This window comes from Macaca nemestrina, chromosome 11 (genome assembly GCF_043159975.1).
Source record: "Macaca nemestrina isolate mMacNem1 chromosome 11, mMacNem.hap1, whole genome shotgun sequence".
NCBI classification, from domain to species: Eukaryota; Metazoa; Chordata; class Mammalia; order Primates; family Cercopithecidae; genus Macaca; species Macaca nemestrina.
The window spans coordinates 11,567,599-11,588,722 of NC_092135.1; the positions used below are offsets into that span (position 1 = coordinate 11,567,599).

The window sequence follows — 21,124 nt, forward strand, 5'->3', positions numbered from 1 at the left end:
TTGGGGAAAAGAAATAGAGAATGGAAGAGCATGGGGCTAAGAATGTAAAAGTCACCAAAAATGCAGAAGTCTGATAATTCTCATTGTTAGCAACAATGTAGGAGAAACAGAAATCCTCACACACTGTTGGGATTACAGGCGTGAGCCACCAAGCCCAGCCTATGCCATTTGATGTAAAGGACTAGAGCATCCATGGACCCTGTGGGGGGTCCTGGAACCAATCAATCCTCTATGGATATTGAAGGGCAACTATATATCAATATCTCACAGCTCAATATCCATCTAGGGACAGACAGCACTATGCCTGGTAGTAGACATTTAGTATTTACTGAAAGAACAAGACATTCCTTAAGTTATATTGGAATCATTCACCATTTTCCCAAAAAAAGGAGAGAATCTGAGCCTTGGCTTCTGTAGTGAAATTCTGTTGTCTTTGCCTTCATCTCAAAAACAGATTGGTTAATGGATGGGGATATGATCCAGGTTGGTCCCATAAGCCTCAGTCCTGGGGTTTTGCTTGAATGTCACCAACCTCTCCACCCTCTCCAATCACCCCATCCCCAGGCTAATGTCTGGAGCTCCTGGAGGCTGTCTTGCTCCCATGAAGGGGACCTGTTGAGAATGAAGTGCAAGACAGTGGAACTAAGATATGGGGAGAGTCAGGCTCCTGCAACTGGATTTAAATCCCTAGACCCAGAGGCACTTGAAGATCCACCTGGCCTGCACCTTTCTGTTAATTGACCCAGTAAATTCGCCTTCTTGCTTATGATCTTTTGACTCATGTTTGGTTTTTGTTTTTGCTTTTTTTCTTGGTTTTTTTTTTTTTGGCCTTTTACAATGACAAGTCTAGTCTATTTCAGGTAGAAGGATGAATTTCCATTAGGAAAAACAAAAGTCTAAGGTTTCGTATGAATATCTCTTAGTTTTTCACGTCCTATACATTTTGTTGACATTTTGGTAACTCACCTTTCACCAAGCAGAACATTTGACAGATTTATAAATGAAGGAAAGTCCAGTGAGTTCATTACTGGATAGGCATGAATAGGAACAAGCAAAGTGTCATCTCCCTAAAATTAATCAGAAAAAGTCAAGTTTAACATTTTGAAGACTACGACTTTTAGACAAACTTGTAGATGCTTTATTTCTTATCTTGTTTTCTATCATTAAAAAATATTTCCTTAAGAAACTTCGGCACTTAACTACAACATTAGAAATACTGAGTTTTCTTAGCCATAAACGAAGCGTAGAAAAGTTTAAGTACCCTTTACTGAAATGATGTTCACTATTATCCAAGGACGCTAAAGATAATGACGCCTCATAGAGATATGACGACAGTAATCTATCTGCTTCTATTTCAGAAAATTATGAAGAAACACAATCTTTAGTGGCCCAAGAAAAAGAGAACCAACACAGAGTCATCTGATCCAGACAGCACAGAATAGAAAACAATGTATTGGCAAGAGGGCAGAGAAACCTGCTTCTTGTCTCATAGGACGTTAACCTTCAGAAGGACTGTTAGCCTCTCCAGGCATAGTTTCTTTCTTTGCAAAGTGGAGATAATCACATCTTTCCTTAAAGGTATTTTTAGAATTAAAGCAGATGATGGTATTAAAAAGTCAAAAGTACTGGATAAAAGTGAGGTATTATTATTAGCATTATTTGGTAGTAACAGAAAATGTGTCCTGGCATTATATACAATGCCTGTTCTAGGGATTCTTCTTCTGTTCAGCACAGAATATTCCATCTGAAAGCAATATTCTGGTTTTGTTTTTATTTTTTATTTTATTTTGAGATGGAGTCTCACTCTGTTGCCCAGGCTGGAGTGCAGTGGTGCAACCTCAGCTCACCGCAACTTCCACCTCCTGGGTTCAAGTGATTCTCCTGCCTCAGCCTCCGGAGTAGCTGGGACTACAGGTGTGCACCACAAGGCCTGGCTAATTTTTGGTACTTTTAGTAGAGATGGGATTTCACCATGTTGGCCAGGCTGGTCTCGAACTCCTGACCTCCGGTGATCCACCTGCCTCAGCCTCCCAAAGTGCAGGGATTACAGGCATGAGCCACTGTGCCCGGCCATTTTTATTTTTTTTTTTAATTGAAACTCCAAAAAAATAAAAATGGTCTACCACATTCTTAAGGAAATGCGCTTCTTGATCTAAAATATTACTGTGGGTATGTTGGGTCTAAGGTTCGTTCCCTCCCCCTGTGGAAATGCATCTCTAATACGATGATGTGAGTCAGAGACAACACTATCAATTTACAAAAGTTAACTTTGCAAATTTTTGTAACTTTTTTGGAAAGAAAAAGTGAAATGCTTTCAAGGCAAGTCACCTTATTGTACAGATTGTAAGAAATAAAAGCATTGCTTAAAAAGAAAAACAGTAGAAAGTCCTTTGTTACTAATGTATACTCTTCTGTTTTGGTTTTGAAACATAACTAAACATAATTTAGTTAACCTAAAGGCTTCTCAAGCTGAAGACTGGGTCTGGACTATCGAGCAAAGGGAGGGGCAGAGGGGACAGTGTTAAGAGAAGGAATGACAGCAGCTCTGGCTGGAGGCCAAAGGATGAATTAGGTGACCTAGGAAAGGCTCAGAAGAACTCAAACAGCTCCCACCTCCCGGAACCACCCCCATCCCCGCACCAGGGCTGCCTCTGTGGGCAATCCCAGGCATAGGCCAGTGGCTGGCGTTTATAATCATAACTTGGATGGTTGTTAGTTTTTCAACCTAGCATTTAAGGGAGTATGTTAAAGTTATTTGAAAAGGCTTCAGCAACTGCCAGCACCACATGATAGATGAAGCTTTAGGCACAGGGCAGTGGGAAGCCTGCAGCAAACAGCATCTCCTGACTCTGTCCAGGTCCTTTGCAGCTTAATACTTTCCCATCTTGGGCCATGTCACTGGGCAACAAGCCTCACACACCAGTCACACTGGTCACCCGGGGAACACCCAGTACTGGGCCAAGAAAGCTCTTAGTGGTCATTCCACCTCTCTTCCTGCCACCCTTGAGAATGTAAGTTTTAACCCACCATCAAAAAAAAAAGCAATGTTAAGAGACCCACCTTACAGTGAATGCGGATGCAGTCATAATAGTATCGCCACTCATCTGGAGAAAATGTAACGGTGACCGTGAGGGACAAGCCAGGGACCAGGTGGTGTTCCTGGAAGACAGGTGGGCTCTTGTCAGGACAAGTCCCAGACTGCACAGACAGCAGCACCAGGGGGGACAATACACCACATACCCACCCTCCACAGGCCTGAGATGCAGACAACCACACCGTGGGAGAACAGGGAAACCAATGACACTTACCTTTCTTACATAATTGATCTCAAAGTATTTGGTTTGCGGGGGTAAAATATGAACACTTGTGTCTTCGTTGGAAACATTGACCAGATGCTGGGAGAGAAAAAGAAGTATTTAGAGGAAATACACGGCTTTATTTATTTGCATATTCATCTCATTTATGTAGACTTCATCTGTTCCTGAAAGAACTTGAGGAGATATCCTGTATTTTTTAACTTTTTAAAAGATTTGAAATACATCATACACCATTTGAAGAATAATAAACACAACACACACCATTTCAAGAATTATAAAACGTTCCCCTTGTCCCCACTTTCCCCCTTAGGAACAATAGCAAAGCCTGCAGTACTGCCCCACACCCCAGCCCGAGACTTAGTGTCCTTTAGAGGCCCCTCTCCACAGTCCTGAACGTTACTGCAAGTGCTTTCTGTTGAACTCAATTTAGTCCTGTGATTCAATGGAGCTAAGAAGTCAGGCACCAACTCCTACAGGTTCTCTAATTACATGCCACTGGTTTAGGGGCCAGAGGACACTGAAACTATCAGAAAGTCAGGAAAAGGAACATGGCTAAGACAGCCTCCAATCCATGCCTGGGCAGATGAAAAGGAAGTCGAGGGTGGGAATTCTCTGAAAGTGACAGGAGAAGGCCATCCCTGTGAGGCAGGATCATCTGGTGGGTCTCTGAGGAAAGAGGTATTTTTCCTTCCTTTGTTTGAAAGGGACACAAGAACTTTGAATTCTGGGGATCTGGGCTTTGCCTGGGCCAGGGGAAGGTTAAGAGACCTTTGGTTTCTGAAGTCTAGGCCAGAGGCTGGGCCTGTCCCAGGGGCTTGGAAGGCCCATTGCTTGAGGCCTGACATTCTTCAATGTTCTAAGTAAGACTTTAGACATTCCCTCCTGACGAGGGCACATTGTGTTTGCCTGTGGTTCTTTTGTTGTTGCTTTTTTATTTTTTTATCTTTGAGATAGGGTCTTTCTGTGGCTCGGGTTACAGTGTAGTGGCACAATCATAGCTCACTGAAGCCTTGAATTCCTGGGTTCAAGCAAACCTCCTGCTTTTGCTCCTGAGTAGCTGGGATTACAGGCACGCCCCATCATGCCCAGCTAATGTTTATTTTTTGTAGAGATGGGGTCTCACCATGTTATCCAGGCTGGTCTGGAACTCCTGGGCTCAAGGATCTTCTCACGCTGGCCTCTGAAAGTGCTGTGATTACAGGTATAAGCCACTGTGTCTGGTCATGCATGTGTTTAAAACGTTCTTATTTGTTACATGCGAACATTCTTAAAGCACTACAATTTTTGTGACCCTGTTTTGGTGTATCTTCCTTTCCTTACAAAACTTGTTAAAAGCCCAAACAAAAAGTTTCCCAGGCCTCTCTTGGCCTCCAAGGGGACCTGCACATGGGCAGTCTTGGTGAAGGGATGAGTTCCCAGGGGCCAGACCCATGAGAGCAGCCCTTGTGAGAGAGGCTGGGAGGAGAGGTGTGCTGAGTCCATCACACTCAGAGTCCTGGGGTGACAGGACCCGCCTGAGGATGGAGAGGGGCCACTCAGCTCCAGACCTGGAACCTTAACAAAGAGCTCTGTCCCCATGCTTCTCACTGGGGGAGGGCTGTGAAGTTCTCAAGCTGGAGTCCAGGAAGAACTGGAAGCAGAAGTGGTTCTATCATCTGTTATTACTTAAAAATAATTAAGTAAGAACACTGCAACAAACAAGGGTGTATAAACTGGTTTTAATATGTACCCTGGGAGTGGTTAAACTCAGAGGAAATCAGCAATCTGCACTCTAGGAGGGCTTTTTTTTTTTTTTTTTTTTTTTTTTTGGGACGGAGTCTTGCTCTGTTGTGCAGGCTGGAGTGCAGTGGCACGATCTCGGCTCGCTGCGGTCTCTGCCTCCCGGGTTCAAGTGATTTTCCTGCCTCAGCCTCCTGAGTAGCTGGGATTACAGGTGCGCACCACCAGGCCCAGCTAATTTTTGTATTTTTAGTAGAGACAGACGGGGTTTCACCATGTTGGTCAGGCTGGTCTTGAATTCCTGACCTCATGATCCACCTGCCTCAGACTCCCAAAGTGCTGGGATTACAGGTATGAGCCACCACGACTGGCCTCTAGGAGTGCTTTGTGAGCACCGAAGGATCCTAACCCAGCATCTACACTCCAGAGACAGCCCCCAGAGTGTTTCAATTATGCCACCTAAGTTCATTCTGGAGAGTCTTCTATATTAGTGGTAAGGATACTCAGAATCTATGGATTAACTAGAAATATTATCCAGGCATTTCCACTCTCAAACAAAAGGGGTATGAGAATCTGGTGAGCGCAAAAGACCAATATCCTTTAGAATGACATTCTAGGGCCCCAGACTCCCTCCCAGGCCCCATGCTCTGTACTTTACTAAAGTATTTGGTCAGCCAGTTGTCACATCTGCTGCCATCAAAGCCTCCCCACCAGGAGCTATAGCTGGGACTTTGTGAGATTACAAACACAGTGATCTTTCTGCCTGCTTGCTAGTAAGTGTTCATATGCGTTGTAGAGTGTCTTCTCAGACCTGTTCGCTGCAGCAGACCACCTGTAGCAAGGCTGCTGAGGAGTGGACCTGTGACTCCCACATGCTGTCAGGGTCAGACTCTCAATATCTGCCTGACAATTAGAAATAAGCTCACTGGCTTAGGTCAGTTTCCAACAAGCAACAATATGGGCAGAAAACCAGAACAGAGATCTGTCCTCCAAGCTGCTGGGTTGGCTCCATTTTTCCAGTATTCCTGAATGGTCCCAAGGAAGACAGGAACCTAAACGCCCAAGACTGGAGATCCAGCCAGCACCTATGGACAAATAAAGAGACCTGACCTTTCCTCCAACCTGAGTGTGTCAGAGCAAATCCAAATCTAACCACTACCCATTTGAACATGAAGGGGGCATGCCAGAATTCATGACATAATATCTATATTGTCAAGTGAGTAAAAAATTTGCAATAGGAGGGTCAGGCATAGTGGCTCATACCTGTAATCCCAGCACTCTGAGAGGTCAAGGCAGGTGGATCACCTGAGGTCATGAGTTTTGAGACCAGTCTGGCCAATATGGTGAAACCCCATAATACAAAAATTAGCTGGGCGTGGTGGTGGGAGCCTGTAATCCCAGCTACTAGGGAGGCTGAGGCGGGAGAATCGCTTGAACCCAGGAGGTGCAGGTTTCAGTGAACCGAGATTGCAAAACTCCGTCTCCAAAAAAAAAAAAAAAAAAAAAAAAAACAGAAAAAGAAAAAAAAATTAGCAATAAGAAAATACTAGATGATTTTCTTAAAGAGTAACATAGATTCAATTTGTGATAGTAAAAGATACATTATTTGACTATAGTTTCCCATGTCTATCTTTAAAAGATTCTTGATCTGGAATTGTTCATTTGGATCAACAGAGAAATAAGAAACAACAAACTCAAACAAAAGTGTAGATATTTAGTTAATAAGAGCTCAGAAACAGGAAGAAAATGTTCAGCTTCTGTTTGAGATCTGAAGTGAAACGGAGACGAGTGGAGAATGAAGGCCTGGGTAGCTGGGTGCAGTGGCTCACGCCTGTAATCCCAGCTACTCAGGAGGCGGAGGTGGGAGGATCACTTGAGCCTAGGAGTTTGAGGCTGCAGTGAGCTGTGACCCACATGGCAGATGGCAGAGAAGGCAGTCAGCAGACACAGTGATGGTGCGGGCAGGGATATTTCCACCAAATAATGCCCAAGACAATTCCAGGGGACATTGTGCCAATGAGCTTTTTCAGTGAACTTAAAGCAACAACAAAACATGACAAATTATAGCAAAAAATGAACAGCTTATTCTCTACGCTTTAGTAAACAAAGTCAACATCCAAAAGACTGACTTCCAAAACAGGAAGATTTTATTAATTTTGCAGTTCTCAATTTTTGGTTGCAAGTACTCATTGTTTCCTATAATCATCCATGTTCTTTGTCCTATCAAAGATTTGTCTGAGCCCAGGAAGACTGCAGAGCCAATTTTGTGCAATGTCCTTATTTCATGAAGACACAGTGACCTGGAACTGTCCATGCCACAGGGTGAGTGGAAGACCTGGGCCTAGAACCCGGTCTCCAGCTCTGGGCTAGGGCTCTTTCCACTACATCCTACCGTCTGATGGCTCAGTGCATCTCAGTGCCCAGCCTGCATTTCCTATCTTTCTTTTTATACTTTATCAGCAGATCAGCTTTATTTTTAGATCATTATAAATAATATCCCTTCAGAGATAAAATGCCAGTCCTGCCTTTCCATTTATAACTAAAACTGGGAAAAATAATTATCATTCAAAGGAAAAACAAACCTTGGGAAAACGAATCAACTGCTTAGAAAGTGTACGTTAGATTAATACGAAGAGTTTATTTGAAAACATAACAAAACACAAGCAACCCAACGTTACCCTTAGGCAAGATAAAATTGCCTGAAATCCTACCCTGTGTTTCAATTTTGGGTCAGTAGACCTCCCAGTCCCTCTGGGATCTCTGTTCCCCTGGGAGCTGACCTTCTGCTGGCCTGGGGGGTCCCCGTTTCCTTGGTGCTGTCTCCACAGGGCACCATATTTACTCCAAAGTGAAATTCAGCCCCTTCTAGAGTTTTTCAGAACCGCTTCCCACTCCACAAAAACCCCACAAAAACCATCAACCACACATCAAGTAGTCATAAGTTTAACAGCCGTTACTCAGAATTTATAGGAATTTCCTCAAGAGGGCTCCCAACTCTCGTCACCCCCAATCCCATGCTGCTTCAGGCTCCCTCTGTGTCTCCTCAGGAGAGTCTATTCTCCTCCTTCTAGAGGGAACGGCAGAACCTGCCCTCCAGTGAAGTCTTGGCTTGGAGTGGGTCAGGGCTAACCTTCAAACACAATACTTCAGCCTGCAAGTTGCAAGCTCAGTGGCACAGCTTCTCAAAGAAGGTCCAAACTTAACATGAGGGATCTGGGGACAAAATTCAAGCAGCCTTATAAGTTCTTTAAAGTGTTTTATTTTAAAATGCATCTTCGTCATGCATTTGCTCTAAAATTTTGCTCTATATTGCATTTCTCCAAAATGTAAGAGTGAAATTGATGCTCTAGAAAGATGTGCTATGTTTATACTGTGGCTTCAATTCTCCCATCCCCACACTCTGAGCAGCCACTGGGATTCATGGCCCTGATTTTGAGATGCAAGATCTTGGGGGTCTCTAAGGCTGTAATAGAACAGAGGTCTCTAATGTAAATTAATATAAAAACAAATATTACTATTTAACAAAGCCAGAAGAAACTGTTCATTTATTTAAGATAAGACTTTTTAGGCTAACAATTTTGTTTTGGGCTGGCAACAGCAACACTGGTTATCTTGAAGGAAAATTGATGGATTATTTACTTAATAATTTCCAGGACCAAATCACTCCACAAAGGTGAAAACAAGTTTAAGGGGTCTTGGCTTTGAGAAAACCAGGGACCATTATTTGAAATTTTAAAGTAAATTGAAACACTGATCTCAATACGAATGCGAGCAAACTGTTTCAGATCCTTTAGCCAGAGGTGGATTGATCTGAAATGTTAATGAACAATTTATTTGTGGTTTTAAATACACATTCAGTCATTCCATTCTTGGGCAATTTGCACAGTTTGCTGTAGCAAAACCAAGATAAAAGCAGTTGTTGGATTTTCCACCTTGTCTGGCAAGAATTTCAAGGCAATTGCCTTAAGCTTCTGCTTCAATTTGCCAGTGGAAACTGGGGGCTGGCTCTCCCAAGATTTCCGAGAATGTTATTAAGATGAAATCACTTGACTTTTATCTATTTCTGTTTGATTTAATGTCTGATAGAAGCAATATGACCACCTAGACTTTACATTGTATTTCCTTGGGATTAGTGAGCCTCTGCCACTCTTCTAATAACCTCACAACTCTTATAATAAAGTGAGTTCCACATCCTTCACTCACAAGTGCTTGTTGGGTGCCTTCACTCAGGCACTGCATGAGGTGCCAGGGAAGCAGCAATATGAAAGACAGACATGGCCTCCATTCTGCAGCCAAATGAAGCCAAGCTGAGGCTTCATACCTTTTTCAATAACTAAACCATACTCCCTTGCTCCCCACGAATTCTTAGTGGGGATGAAATCACCCACAAAGGAAGGAAGTCAAAATTGATTCTTGGGAGGACAAAGGAATCTTAGACATCGTGATGGCTGCAATCTTCCAAAGCTCAATCCTACCTGACAAAATCTTATTTCTTAGTATTTAGTTTCTCTCATTCATGTTTCCCTAGCGGATGCTAATGAAAGAAAAGAATCACATCATCCTCTAAAATTCCACTAAGTTGATCTTCCTCAAATGCATCATAACCTTGCTCAAAAATACTTCCTTAACTTCCTGCTGCTTTCTGAATCACACGCACACTCCTTATGTTGATATTCCTGTCCCAACCCACATGTCCCACCTTCTCCATTACCTACTCCAAAGCCCTACCATCCAGGCAAACCAGCCTCCAAATAGGCCATTTTTTGGCTCGAGCCCCTGCATGTCTTCCTCTGAGCCCCGAATGCTTTCTCCCCACTTCCTACTTAGCTTTTGGGCTATCCCCAATGGCCTCTCCTCCACATGCCTCTAACACCCTCCTACAGAGGTGAAATGGTGCCTTTTCTCTACAGAACATTTTCTTCTGACTTCCTCATGCCACCTTGCTTGCCTAGTCTCATGTTTGAGCTATTTGGTGGTTTTGAAACACTTTCTGCTACTTGGAAAATTCCTTGATTTTATTCACCTTAGCATTTCCCATGATGCTTCAACACTGTTTGGCATGTAATGGGGACTCTCACCAACTGTGTGTGGAATTAAACAGAAGAAAACCCTTAACTCTATTAGAAACAAGGTAACATCAACCAGACAGTACAACTTCGTTAGAGATAACAAAGTAATATGCAAAAAAAGAGACCAATTAAAGAAATAAATAGTAAAGTGTACAATAATATGATTAAAATTATGAGGAGGCTAAAATAATTTTAAGTTTAGTAACACTATTGGAATCATTAACATTATACTAAGCAAAAAAAAAAAAAAAAAAAAAGAGGCCAGTTTTAAAAAGCTATGTTGTGACCCAAAAGTGTTATGTTGTTAATTTTTTTGATATAGCAACTTTTTAACTTACCGGCTCATTATTAACTCTAATAGTTGCTATCATTTAAAAAATGTCAATATTTCTTGAAACTACAGGACTCTTAGCAAGCTAATTATGCCTATGTAATTCCGAGGAAAGTCTATTTTAAGGAAGGTAAGCCCTCATCTTCCGAACCCACACAGGTGGAAAATATCCTAAGGCTAGTGACAAAAGTTATAAAACATTTATTATAAAAAAGAATTGTGACTTAATATTCTTAAGGTTGCAACATTCCCCAAATTGATCTACAGATTCAATGCAATTCCCATCAAAATCCCAAAAGTATTCTTGCAGAAATTGAAAAGCTGATCCTAAAATTCATTTGGAATTACAAGGAACCCAAAATAACCAACATGGTCTTGAAAAAGAACAAAACTGGAGGACTCGCACTTCCTGATTTCAGAATTTACCATAAGCTACAGGAATGAAGTGTGGTACTTCCATAAGTGCAGACGTAGAGATCAATGGAGTATAACCGAGGGTTCAGAAATAAACCCTTACATTTACAGTAAATTGATTTTCAGCAAGAGAGTCAAGACCATTGAATAGGGGAAAGAACAGTCCTTTCAACAAATAATGGTAGAACACACAAAAGATTGAAGTTGAACCCTTACCTCACACAATACATAAAAATTAACTCAAAATAAACCATAGGTCTAAATACGAAAGCTAAAACTATAAAACTCTTAGAAGAAAACACAGGAGTAAGTCTTTACGACTTTATTAGTTGTTTGTTTAATACCCTAAATTTGTGGTATGGCAGCCACAGGAAGCTAACAAACCATATAACCCAACAATGCTCCTCCTATGTATATCTCCAAGAGAATGCTAAATATGTGCACAAAAGCAAGCCTATGAATGTTCATAGCAGCAGCATCATTCATGATAGCTCCAATGTGGAAACAACCCAACATCTATCAGCTGATGAGTGGATAAACCAAATGTGCTCTATCCACACAATGGAATGCTGTTCAGTCATAAAAGGGGATGAAGTACTGCTACATGCTATGACTTGGATGAGCCTGGAAAACACTATGCTAAGTAAAAGAAGTCAGTCACAAGAGACCATGTATTGTATGATTGCATTCACAAGAAATGTCCAGGAAGAGGCAAATCTATAGACAGAAACTGGATGAGTGATTGCCTAGGGTGGGAGTGGGATGGGAATAGGGGATGAGGAGGGACTGAAAGTGGGTGTGGGGTTTCTTCTTCGAGTGATAAAAATATTCTCAATTTAGATTGTGGCAATGGTTGCACAACTCTGAGAATATACTAAAAATTATTGAATTGTATATATACTGTAAATGGGTAAATTTATGATAATAAATGATCACTCAATAAAGCAGTAAGAAAAGAAAGAAAGGATAAGGAGCAAGTAATAAAATTTTATGGGAGCCTTTGGCATATATTTGATTTATAAACAATGAGTAATTATGAATCATAATTATTTTAGATCTATCCTACCACAGCATAGACAGCAAACCTTATAACCAGCATCAGTAGGCTTCAAAATGAATCATTAACTTTGGTCTTTGATGCTGTGTTGTAAGAAATGTGACCTTGGAGGTTGATAGGTGAAGTTCCTAATAACAGGTTCAAATCCTAACCCTTTTCCTAAGAGGAAATACTTGGCACCTAACAGGTTCCCCTTCTCACCTATTCTCGCTACTCACTTCATTGTATAAGGATTCATGGAAACTGCGTTCTCCTCTGTTCTTTGGGGTCTTCCTGAGAGAAATTTCCTTCCTGATAACTTTACTATTTGTCAGTTTCCTCCAGTGTTTTGCATCACTCTAAACAACTGAACGTGATGATTAGAACTTTCTTAAAATGATCTACCTTAAGATACGGCTTCTAAGAATGTTGTACATCTAAAAGTGGAGTCTTGCGGTGGCTGGAGACAGGGCCAGAGGAGGGCCATCACACACAAAGGCAGAGTCTCAGAGGGCACATGTAAAAAGAGCCCACCTCCACCCCTCCCCAACAATACATGGGGACAGTTTGGCCTGGATCTAGGGCCAAACTGGAGTAGTTCTGAGAAGTCCTGCCAGGCATGACTAGGGGATCATGGTGAAGTCACTGAGGTTGTTCAGGTCCATTTGTGCACAGGATGCTTAGGTGGGACCCTGAAATAAGGCAGAGCCCACCCCAGTCAATATCCAGGTCAGTGAAGGGACCCAGGAAGGGCTGGGACTCAGTGTGGCTCTGTGCTAAACTGCAGTTGCTATAGGCTTTGGCTCCTTTGCAGTCCAGCCCTGCAGCTATCTCTTCAGAAGCCTGTTCAGTGGGGCTGACCCCTGCCTCCCTGGACCTAGACAACTTCTCTCTGGCCAGAGTGACTGATTAGGCACGGCCGTCTGACCCAAGCAGGTAAAAGGAAGCCCTGCTTGGAGCTTCGTAGGAAAGGGACACGCCTCTTCCTGGTGCTACAGGCCTGGAGCAAGAGTGATGCGGAGAAAGGCAGCCCAGGAGCTAAATTCTGCCTCTGACACTTAGCAGCTTTGTGTCCTCGAATAAATTATTTAACCTTTAGGAATCTCTGTTTCCTCACCTATATATATAATGAGAGGAATAATGTAGCCTCCACAGAGCTAGCATAAGGATTAAATTAAATCATGTAAATCACGAAGCACAGCACCTGGCCCCTAAGAGTCACTCAGCAATGACACATATTTGGAAAGAGTGCAAGCGGAGCCTTTGGCAGGAGGAAAGTAACTTGTCCAAGACACTGATGCAACCTTAAAGTTTCTCATCATAGAACTACCTTTCTGGCCCAATTTACACTTGCACTACGGCTGATTATGCTGTTCTTTAGATAAGTGAATAATATAAATTCAGAACATTCGTGTCACTTCATTATAGGGATTAATTATCCCATTTTAAAAGTACCTACCAGAATCTGTTGGTGCTGTTTTTCTACTTGATAGCCTCCAAAATGTATTATGCCAGGTCTGGCCTGTATGACCTTATTATTCACAAGTTTTGCATAAACCTCTATAAAAACAATGTAGATAAGCACATCATGAGACATCAAAGAAAATATTAAAGTTGATCCTTATTAACATAGCTTTCTTTAATTTAGGGCATTTTAAGCATATGAAAGTTGTAGACATTGGATCCACCTGTCAACAAGATTAATTATCTGTTCTAAATAAACTGAACTCCTTCTCCCTCTCTATTTTTAAACATCACTTGGGAGATACTATTATTACAACACAAAATCAGGCAGATTGTTACCTAGTGAAAGAATTTGCTCTTCACACATTTTGTACACGTCTTTGTCATAAAACACCAGCTTATAAAGAGCATATGGCCTGTCTTTGCTCTGCCTAGCACTGAGATTACTCATTACGTAATGAATACCCAGCTCAAAGTATTCAAATACCACACACTTAATTTTATTACTGTGTATTTAACTTTTATTTGATTTCCTCTGGTTAGAATTACAATGTGATATAGAGTAATATTAAAACTTAAAGCTCTGAAAAGTTATCACTCAGAATGGTAAGTCTCAAACTGCTTTTGGTGTCATGTGAATGTCTCTTTTAAATGGCTGAGCTCACAGAAGTGTTCAGGTCTACAAAAATTTTCCCAGCTCTTTATTTAGGCAGCAGCAAACGTGTGGAGAAGGTACTGAGAACCCACTCTATGTACACGCTTTGTGCCAGGCAGTGGTATGCATACATTTGTTTATAATCCTCACTCCAGCCCTTTGAGGTAGGTATTATTTCTACTTTACAGATGAAGGAGGTAAGACTTAACAAGGTTAAGAAACTTGCCTACAGCTGGTAATCAAAAATCAAAGCTAGGCATGGTGGCTCACACCTGTAATCCCAGCATTTTGGGAGGCTGAGACAGGAAGAGCGCTTGAGCCCAGGAGTTTGGGACCAGCCTGGGCAACACAGTGAGACCATGTTTCTATAAAAAAATTTAAAATTAGCGGGGCATGGTAGTGTGCGCTTGTGATCCCAGCTACATGGGAGGCTGAGGTGCGAGGATCACTTGAGCCCAAAAGATAGAGGCTGCAGTGAGCTGTGATTGTACCATTGCTCTCCAGCCTGGACAACAGAACAATACCCTGTCTCAAAAGAACATAAAACAAACAAACAAACAAAACAAAAATCAAGCCCAGGTCTGTCGGATTCCAACCAGTAATCTGCCTTCCTCATGAATGTACTGTCCACCTTCTTACAAATGATAGCATTTGACTTTGACTGCATCCAAATCTTGTGAAGCACAGACATCCTCACCCCATCCCTTTGATCATCATAATTCTGGGGTACATCTGAAGTGGGTGTGAAATATTTGGTGTTTTTTTTCTTCTCACCAGGTGAGCTGTCACTGTCATCCACTTGGGTCAAACTGAACAGCTAGAATGGGTTAAGGCTGGTGTGGTAGGGGAACTGATGATCTCTGTAGGTTATTATTTGGTCATTTTTAAGCACTGAAATTACCATATTCTGTAATTTAAAAAATTTATTTATTTTTATTGATTGATTATCTTTTTTTGAGAGGGAGGGAGTCTCGCTCTGTCACCCAGACTGGAGGGCAGTGGCGCGATCTTGGCTCACTGCAACCTCTGCCTCCTGGGTTCAAGTGACTGTCCTGCCTCAGCCTACCAAGTAGCTGAGATGACAGGCGCCTGCCACCACACCCAGCTAGTTTTTGTATTTTAGTAGAGTTGGGGTTTCAACATGTCGTTCATTCAGGTTGGTCTCAAACTCCTAACCTCAAATAATCCGACCACCTTGGCCTCCCAAAGTGCTGGGATTACAGGAGTGAGCCACCGCACCCAGCTTATTCTATAATGTTTTTAATGTTGAAAGATTTTATTTTAGAGCCACAAAGTAGATATAAAACTGGCATTTTTCTTCTAATGCCCAGAAATGGTCACATATATCAATTTTCACTTGACAAGTTCTACAGTGACAACAGAACCATATCCAAATACAGTATTATGTCCCCGCATTTGACATGGGCTTTGAAAGACGAGTGGTGGGTAACCAAGCATGTTAAGAGCTAGACCCAGGGCTCTGGTGGCTGAACACCAGCTCTCTACTTACTAGGTGTGCCATGTTGGGGAAATCATGTGGTCTCTTTGAGTTTCACCTTCTCCAAGAGTAAAATGTAAATAGATCCTACCTCATGATGTATTGTTGTGTGGATTGAATGGAAAGAATGTAGGCAAAATGATTATCCTTTTCCATAATAGCTATAGGATTTCTCAGGCTTTCTAGACTACAGGATAGGTACATGAAAAGGCAAAAAGGTCTAAAATGTTTGTGGTCCGAAGGGCAGGAAGGAACCTCATGTAGCCAGAGCTAGAAATGAGTGGGGCATGGCGATGGGGATGGTGCTGGGTGGACAGGTTCAGATTAGACAGTGAAGGGAGCCAAGCAAAGGAATTGTGACTTTATTCTGTATGCAAAGGGTGACTGTTGGGAGTTTGAGCAGATTAGGGATAAGAGCCAGCCAGGATTTTAGAAAGCAAACTGACAGGAGAAGAATGTGGTGGGGGAGGAGTCCCAGTGGCCCACTGAACGTGAGACGCAAGATAAGGGGAGCAGATAGGAAAGACATTAGAAGAAGTGGAAGCAACAGAACTTGATTAATTTACATACTCCACAAAAATCTATCAGTTAAGCAGATGGATATAAATAGAATGACTGTTCTTAGTAATAAAAATTCGTATAAGCCTATAAAATGATATAGATAAATCTGCACTAAAAAATCCCATTATGCTTTCTGGACTTTGGCTCGCCTGTGAAGATGTGAGTTGTAAAGCAAATCTGTCTTCTAGCCACCTACTTGATTCGAGGAGGTGATTAGGTACTTCTTTTCTTTGCTTCGGCTCCTCCACTAGGTCCTTCAAGAGCTGGGGCGATGCATTATTAAGGGGTTCTTTAGCATTCTTTAGTCCTCTGCTGGGGATTTTCACCACTGCCATTTTATCATGAAAAATGGAGTCTTCTTTTTAGAGCCAAAGGTCATGTCCTGGGGAGGAAAGTGCAGCAGTATAATCATCCATGAGAAACCATGCACATTTTTTTCTCTTTCTTTGATAAATGTACCTCGTCTTTGTGTGGTTTACTGTGGTTCATGCCCTCCCTGGCTCTCCTCTCTGCGGGCCATTCCATTCCCACACACGGCTATCCCATTAATCTTCTTACATAACCCATCGCAACCCAATGTCATGCCATTGCTCCAAACCCTCCTGCGGTCCTTGATTCTCCCCAGGAGCTTTTCTTGAAATGTACTTCTGAGATGCTTCTTGAGCTCATTGCAGGGGCCCGAGAAGGGAAAAATACAGGCTCTAGGTCAAACAAATTTGGAAAATATTGATGTAGACAGTTAAATAAGACTTTTCTTTCAGAGATTTCTCCAAATGAGTTTCTTAGAGTATGTGACTATGGAAGTCTTTAACACTTGAAGGCACTGTTTACAGGACACTGGCATTTCAGAGTTACCCTCCTCCATCCCTCTGCTAACAGGGTGAGGAGGAGGCGGGTGAGGAGGAAGCGGTGAGGAGGAGGGGGTGATGAGGAGGGGGTGAGGAGGAGGGGGTGATGAGGAGGGGGTAAGGAGGAGGGGGTGATGAGGAGGGGGTAAGGAGGAGGGGTGATGAGGAGGGGGTAAGGAGGAGGGGGCGATGAGGAGGGGGTGAGGAGGAGGGGGGTGATGAGGAGGGGGTAAGGAGGAGGGGGTGATGAGGAGGGGGTGAGGAGGAGGGGGGTGATGAGGAGGGGGTAAGGAGGAGGGGTGATGAGGAGGGGGTAAGGAGGAGGGGTGATGAGGAGGGGGTAAGGAGGAGGGGGTGATGAGGAGCGGGTAAGGAGGAGGGGGTGATGAGGAGGGGGTAAGGAGGAGGGGTGATGAGGAGGGGGTGAAACCTACGGCCAGCCAGGTGCCAGACATGGGTGCATTCCAGCTCTGTGGATCTCAGTTCATGCCAAACCCTGTGTCCCACTTGCCTTCCCTTATCACACTCATTTTAAGTTCCATTTTCTTCATGAAGTTCACAGTGATCCCAACACACTTTAACATTCTTTAGCAATCACTGCTTCTACTACTAATTTGGTGTTAATAATTTATAGCCCTTTAAGAACATTTTACAAATCTCACATTCCCTTATATATTCCACAACTAAATCTCTGAACTTGGGGCCCTTGTGCAAGCCGTGGGGCTGGCCGGTGAAGCCTCTGAGATGGAATGTTAAATAGTGTGGATCTTTATGTGTTTTTTTGGTTTTGTTTTTTCTGGAGAAGACTCATAGCTTCAGACTCCCGAGACGGACAGCATCAAGCGACATGCAGTGAATCTATGGAAGGAGGCGCTTAACAATCACTTTCAGAGAGAAGTTCTCCCCTTCCCTCGCACCACCTCTCATAGCATCGCTGACGGCTGCATGGCCCTCTCCTCACCTGCTTCCCCTCCCTCCAGCCCTTCAACGCCCGCCCTAGGCTCACCCTGCAGCCCGTTTCCTCCCGGAGCCTCACATCCCCTGTGCTTCAGGCAGGCCCAGAAGCCAGGCGGTCTCCACGCCGCCCACACGCCGGCTAGCCTACCGCCCCAGTAGGCCTGGCTCCGGGTCTCACCGCCGCACCCTAGGCCCCTCGCCCCATCCTCTTCCAGGCAGGCCCTCTCACCCCCGCCAAGTGCCTCCTCCCCGTCGCGACCTTTCATTCCACTCCTGCTAAGGGTCAGGGTCGCCCCAGGCCCGTGCACCGCCCCGCTACCATCCTCCTGTCACCCTCTGGGCCCGACCTCTCCTCGGACCCAAGCTACGGCCGACTTGAGGATGGACACCGCCCGGGGCTCGGTCGCCTCAGCAGCTAGGCTGCGGCGCCCCAGCGGCTGACCCTGGGCCACCCCGGCCCCAGGTCCCAGGCCGCTCACCCTGGAGGTGGTTCCCGGGCCGGATTCGGCCGGCGCCGGCGCCAGCTCGGAGCGTCGCCATGACGACGCGGACGCGCTCCCAGGGCTGGCGGCCGGGCGCGACCAAACGCCCCAGGGCGGGGGAGCCGGGCGGCTGCGGGCCAGGACCAGAGGCGGCGGGTGACTCCTGGGAGCTCGGAGCAGTTTGCCGGGCCTGGCCAAGAATTGGCAGCGCGACTTATGGCATGGGATGCGAATGGATTCCCGAGGGGACATGAGAAAGTTGGAAACACCACACACTGGAACCCTGCAAGAGCGGAGCGCGGGAGAGAAGCCGGACGGGGCGGAGCCGCCGGAGCCAGTGGGCGGGGCTTCACCTGACAGGCATCACTCTTGACGCCCACTTTCTTGTAGTTTGTTTTACATTTTGTGTTGCAGTAAATTTCAAACATACACGAAGGCAGACCGACTGGTAAAATAGACCTTCAACACCCAGCTGCAACGATGATCAAACCCTAGCCAATCCTGTTTCATCCGTATCTTTCCCTGACTCCTAGTATTATTTTGAAGAAAATCCCAGACATCATTTCATCAATAAATATTTCAAAATATACCTCCAAAAGATAAGCGTTCTTTAAAAAAACATAACCACAATACCTTAGAAATTATAATTTATTAACATCTTCAAATTATCTCGTGCCATATTTATTTTTAGAGTTTGAATCAGAATTCAAATACATTTTGCACATTGGAATAGATTGATGTGTCTTTTAGGTCTCTTTTCATCAACAGATTCCTCTTTCATCTCTTTTTTAGTTGTTGCAATTTATTCACTGAAGAAACTGTTTCTGTCCTTGATACTGATATTTAAGAATTCAAATAAAATTTGTATATCAAAACAGATTGATGTGTCTTTTAGGCCTCTTTTCATCAACAGATTCCTCTTGCATCTCTTTTTTTAGTTGTTGCAATTTATTCATTGAAGAAACTGTTTCTGTCCTTGATACTGATATTTAGGGGTTGTAAACATGAAACCGCGCCCGCTCCTCTGACCTCCTGCCCTGTCCATTCCACCCTGCTCATCCATGAACATTATTTTTTTCAAAGACAACTGAAGCTTCTCTTTTCCCAGGAATTGTCCTTGTCTCACTCCCTGCTTGTATGGCTTTGATACTTGCTTGACGTTACTTACGGCTTCATGTTGATGAGAGGGTATAGTAAGAGTCCAGTGAGGGTACCTGTCTTGTTACATTGCCTCTTGTGCTGGATGCGTATATTCCCTCCCTGCTCTTTCCCAATGAGAAATGTTCATTTTTTCCATCTTCCCATTCTCCAATTCTTCTCTGTCCCCCACCATTATTACTTACTAAAAATCTCCCCATCTTTCAAAGCTAGCTCTGGATAAGGTCTCCTCTCCTCCCCACCCTCCTCCTAACCCACCAGTCCGGAAGGACTCCTTCCCTCCTCTGGACTTCCATAACCCCTTGTTCCGCCATCTTTATCTCTATATTGCACCCAACATGATTCATGTCTGTGACTTAAACTGCAGAATTCCTAAGGGAGGGAACTGTACCTTGTCTTAGGATCTCCCAAAATCCTTGACACAGTGTTTTGTTTTTGTTTTTGTTTTTGAGACAGAGTTTTGCTCTTGTTGCCCAGACTGGAGTGCAATGACACAATCTCGGCTCACTGCAACCTCTGCCTCCCAGGTTCAAGGGACTCTCCTGCCTCAGCCTCCCGAGTAGCTGGGATTACAAGTGCCTGCCACCATGCCCGGCTAATTGTTTGTATTTTTAGTAGAGACAGGGTTTTGCCATGTTGGCCAGGCTGGTCTCAAACTCCTGACCTCAGGTGATCCGGCTGCCTCGGCCTCCCAAAGTGCTGGGATTACAGGCATGAGCCACTGCACCCAGCCACCTTGACACAGTTCTTTGTCCATATTGATTACTCAGTACCTGTTGGCCAAGGGGGTGAAACAATTCATTTGTTTATAGAGTAGGTTGCTTTAGTTCCTTCTGTTTTCTTGGCCCAAAACTGTAGATTTCAGAACAGGTACTATGCTTCCCACAGTCCCAGACCTCTCCATCCAGCACAGATCATGAGATATTTGTTTTCATACACTTCTTTATTTTTAATTTTTTATAGAGGTGGGGGTCTTGCTGTGTTACCAAGACTGGGTTTGAACTCCTGGCCTCAAGCAATTTTTCTGCCTTAAACTTCATATGCTTCTTAATGGATATTGGGTAACACTTTTTCATTTGTACTTAACTTTCTTGAGAAAAATCACCAAAGTTCCTATTATATATAGATAACCCATAGGTCTCTATATAAGCAGTAAATCCAATTGAATATTATAGTGTAGTGGACACTGCTGGTTGCCTACTTTCACTTTCTTTCTAATGGAACCACAGCTTTACTCAAGTTTCTCCCCAGTTCCCAGTTCTAACAGTAGACCCTGATTGATCTAGGTCAGGCCAGGTGTGGTGGCTCTTGCCTGTAATCCCCAGCACTTTGGAATACTGAGATGGGAGGATCACTTCAGCCCAGGAGTTTGAGAGAAGGCAGGGCAACATAGTGAAACCTCATCTCTACAAAAAATTTTTAAAATTACCCCAGTGTGGTGGCTCACACCTGTAGTTTCAGCTCACAGGAGGCTGAGGCGGGAGGATTGCTTGAGCACAGGAGTTGGAGGCTGCAGTGAGCTATGATCGTGACACTGCACTCTGGCCTGGGTGACAGAGACCCTATCTCAAAACAAAACAAAACAAAACAATGCAATCCAGGCCAAGTATGGAAT

The 21,124-nt window shown here is 43.7% G+C and overlaps 1 protein-coding gene across 8 annotated transcripts in view; it reads right to left on the reverse strand.

Annotated features, from left to right (window-relative positions):
• The window catches only part of LOC105492480 (cilia and flagella associated protein 221), a 122,615-nt gene extending 104,162 nt beyond the window's left edge, over nt 1–18,453 (reverse strand). For 2 of the 8 annotated variants that reach the window (XM_071072613.1, XM_071072614.1), the window contains exons 1-6: nt 18,349–18,453; nt 16,261–16,446; nt 13,346–13,446; nt 3,309–3,395; nt 3,061–3,159; nt 967–1,067 (exon numbers count right to left, since the gene is read on the reverse strand). In XM_071072613.1, the coding sequence (XP_070928714.1) occupies nt 967–1,067; nt 3,061–3,159; nt 3,309–3,395; nt 13,346–13,446; nt 16,261–16,399 (527 nt within the window). In that variant the 5' untranslated portion in view covers nt 16,400–16,446; nt 18,349–18,453. The other 6 variants (XM_011759668.3, XM_011759666.3, XM_011759667.3 and 3 more) reach the window with 6 other exon arrangements.
• Between the last annotated feature and the right edge of the window lie 2,671 nt (nt 18,454–21,124).